Genomic DNA, 2775 nt, shown 5'->3' with positions numbered 1-2775 from the left:
TGGAAATTAAAATGATAATAGTCACTTTGGAAAACACTTTGGCAGGTTCTACAATAATAAACATTCTTACTGTACTGTATTGCAATTATAATCCTTGGTATTGACTCAAATGCGTTGAAAACACATGTCCACACAAAATCCTGCACACAAAAGTGTATAGCAGACTTTTTCATAAGTGCCAAAAATTGGAAGCAATTCAGATATTCTTTAATAAGTGACTAGATAAATTATGGTACATTCAGTCAATGGAATATTATTTGGCCATGAAAAGAAATGAGCTGTCAAGCCATGGAAAGACATAGAGGAACCTTAAATGCATATTGTTCGTGAAAGAAGCCAATCTGAAAAGGCTGTATATTCCAGCTATATGACATTCTAAGAAAGGAAAAATTATGGAGACAAAGATCAGTGGTGGCTGGGGAGGGGAAGGGTAAAAAGGGGTAAGATGAATAGGTGGAGTACAGGGACTTTTAGGACAGTGAAAATATTCTTTATGATATTGTAATGGTGGATACGTAACATGCATTTGGCAAAACCCATAGAACTGCACAATACAAAGAGTGAATTCTAATGTAATCTATGGACTTTATTTAATAATACTATATTAATATTAGTTCATCAATTATAGCAAGTGTAACACAAGCATAAAATGTTAGTGATAGAGGAAACTGGGCAGGGGAAAGGGAATATATGGGGACTTCTCAATTTCTCTGTAAACCTAAACAGCTCTAAAAATAAAGTTCCATAAGGATGGGATAAAGGAGAGAGAACAAACTATAAAAGCTCATTTTTATATAGACACTGAGACTGAGAAAATAAATGCTTATTGTTTTAAGCAATTAACTTTTGGGTTATCTTACATACCCCGTTTCCCTGAAAATAAGACGTAGCTGGACCATCAGCTCTAATCGTCTTTTGGAGCAAAAATTAATGTAAGACCCGGTATTAATAATATATTTTATTATATTATACCCGGTCTTATAAGTAAAAATGAGACCAGGTCTTATATTAATTTTTGCTCCAAAAGATACATTAGAGCTGATGGTCTGGCTAGGTCTTATTTTCGGGGAAACACGGTAGTAACATAATTTTATCATGAGAATGTTAAAATGCTGTTATAACTGGTTATGGACTTGGGGGTGGGACAGACTAAAGTAATTTTAAAACTCCTAGGTGAGAGGGGTCTGGCTATCAGGAAGGTGCAGCGGCGGGACCGGCCGGGAAGATGCCCGTTGCCGTGATGGCAGAAAGTGCCTTTAGTTTCAAGAAGTTGCTGGATCAGTGCGAGAACCAGGAACTTGAGGCTCCTGGAGGAATTGCTACACCCCCAGTGTATGGTCAGCTTTTAGCTTTGTATCTGCTCCATAATGACATGAACAATGCAAGATATCTCTGGAAAAGAATACCACCTGCTATAAAATCTGCAAGTTCTGAACTCGGGGGAATTTGGTCAGTAGGACAGCGAATCTGGCAGAGAGATTTCCCTGGAATCTATACGACCATCAATGCTCACCAGTGGTCTGAGACGGTGCAGCCAATCATGGAAGCCCTTAGAGATGCAACAAGGAGACGAGCATTCGCCCTGGTGTCTCAAGCTTATACCTCAATCATCGCCGACGATTTCGCAGCTTTTGTCGGGCTGCCTGTGGAAGAGGCTGTGAAAGGTATATTAGAACAAGGATGGCAAGCTGACTCGACCACAAGGATGGTTATGCCCAAAAAGCCAGTTGCAGGGGCCCTGGATGTGTCCTTTAGCAGGTTTATTCCTTTATAAGAACCTGCACAAGCTCCACCAATCCCCAACGAACAGCAGTTAGCCAGACTGACTGATTATGTGGCTTTCCTTGAAAATTGACTTGCCGTTGAGTCCCACACCCACGTTCAGAGTCCTGTATACTGACAAATAGAGAAATGTCAAATCCTTATTTTCAATTCATTGGATGGATGAAGCACCTCAGCATTCCTCACTGAGTATGTGATAAAAATACATATATAACATAAAGTATATTATATGTATTTTGTCCTTAAGGATCATGCTGACTAGTTGAAAGAGTTCTCATTTTGTAATTGGCGATTGGGATGGAGCCTGTCAGTTCATAGTCAGCTTCTATTCCCTCATGACTCGTGAGCGTGGCCCTCCTGCTCCCTGCAGCACGCGGCTGTCAGCTGTCTCTCCTGCCCCGGCACACAGCACACTCCCACCCTCCCATACCACTCGTGGGTACTTGTAGTGATTCACTGGGGCATGAGGGGCTGTCCCCAGGGGCAGTATCTGAACGGCAGGGCATTCTGACTCACCCGCTTTGGAGAATATTCTCTCTTTTCTCCTCACCTCCTGAGAGTCACTAATACAGGATACTGAAATACAGCTGAGCAGCAAAAAACTCATTTCCTTGGTAAACCAGTTTGTTAACTTCACACTTTCTTCTGATGGAGTGAGTACATCCATTGCCGGCAGTGGAGGGCTTGCCATGAAAATGCAGCTTATTTAAGATGTCCCTGAGGAGTACTGAGTTGTCATGTTTCCTTTCAGAAGAAGGGAACATAGCGTGTGGGATGCATTATATTGAGAAAGAAGCTACTAAGTGATACAGTTTGTACAACTATCCTGGAGCCTGTTCCTTGCTCAGATTTATCCCTCGGTGTAATTTCTGCCTTTTAGAGAAATACTGAACAAGTCTCATTTTTTGTGTGACAGCCTTCTGAATATTTGAAGTTGTTTATTGTATCTTCAGGTTAAAATATCCCCTAGTTCATTTATTTTGCATTTGTTCA

General features: G+C 40.9%; 1 protein-coding gene across 1 annotated transcript; it reads left to right on the top strand.

Annotated features, from left to right (window-relative positions):
- Nucleotides 1–1213: 1213 nt before the first annotated feature.
- Nucleotides 1214–2041, top strand: LOC117024491 (COP9 signalosome complex subunit 8-like). The gene has a single exon (XM_033109844.1). The coding sequence runs from the start codon at nucleotides 1226–1228 to the stop codon at nucleotides 1772–1774; it is 549 nt and encodes a 182-aa protein (XP_032965735.1). The 5' UTR covers nucleotides 1214–1225; the 3' UTR covers nucleotides 1775–2041.
- The last annotated feature ends 734 nt before the right edge of the window (nucleotides 2042–2775 follow it).

Source organism: Rhinolophus ferrumequinum, chromosome 7 (assembly GCF_004115265.2).
Source record: "Rhinolophus ferrumequinum isolate MPI-CBG mRhiFer1 chromosome 7, mRhiFer1_v1.p, whole genome shotgun sequence".
NCBI lineage: Eukaryota > Metazoa > Chordata > Mammalia > Chiroptera > Rhinolophidae > Rhinolophus > Rhinolophus ferrumequinum.
This window is presented reverse-complemented; position numbering and strand designations above follow the sequence as displayed.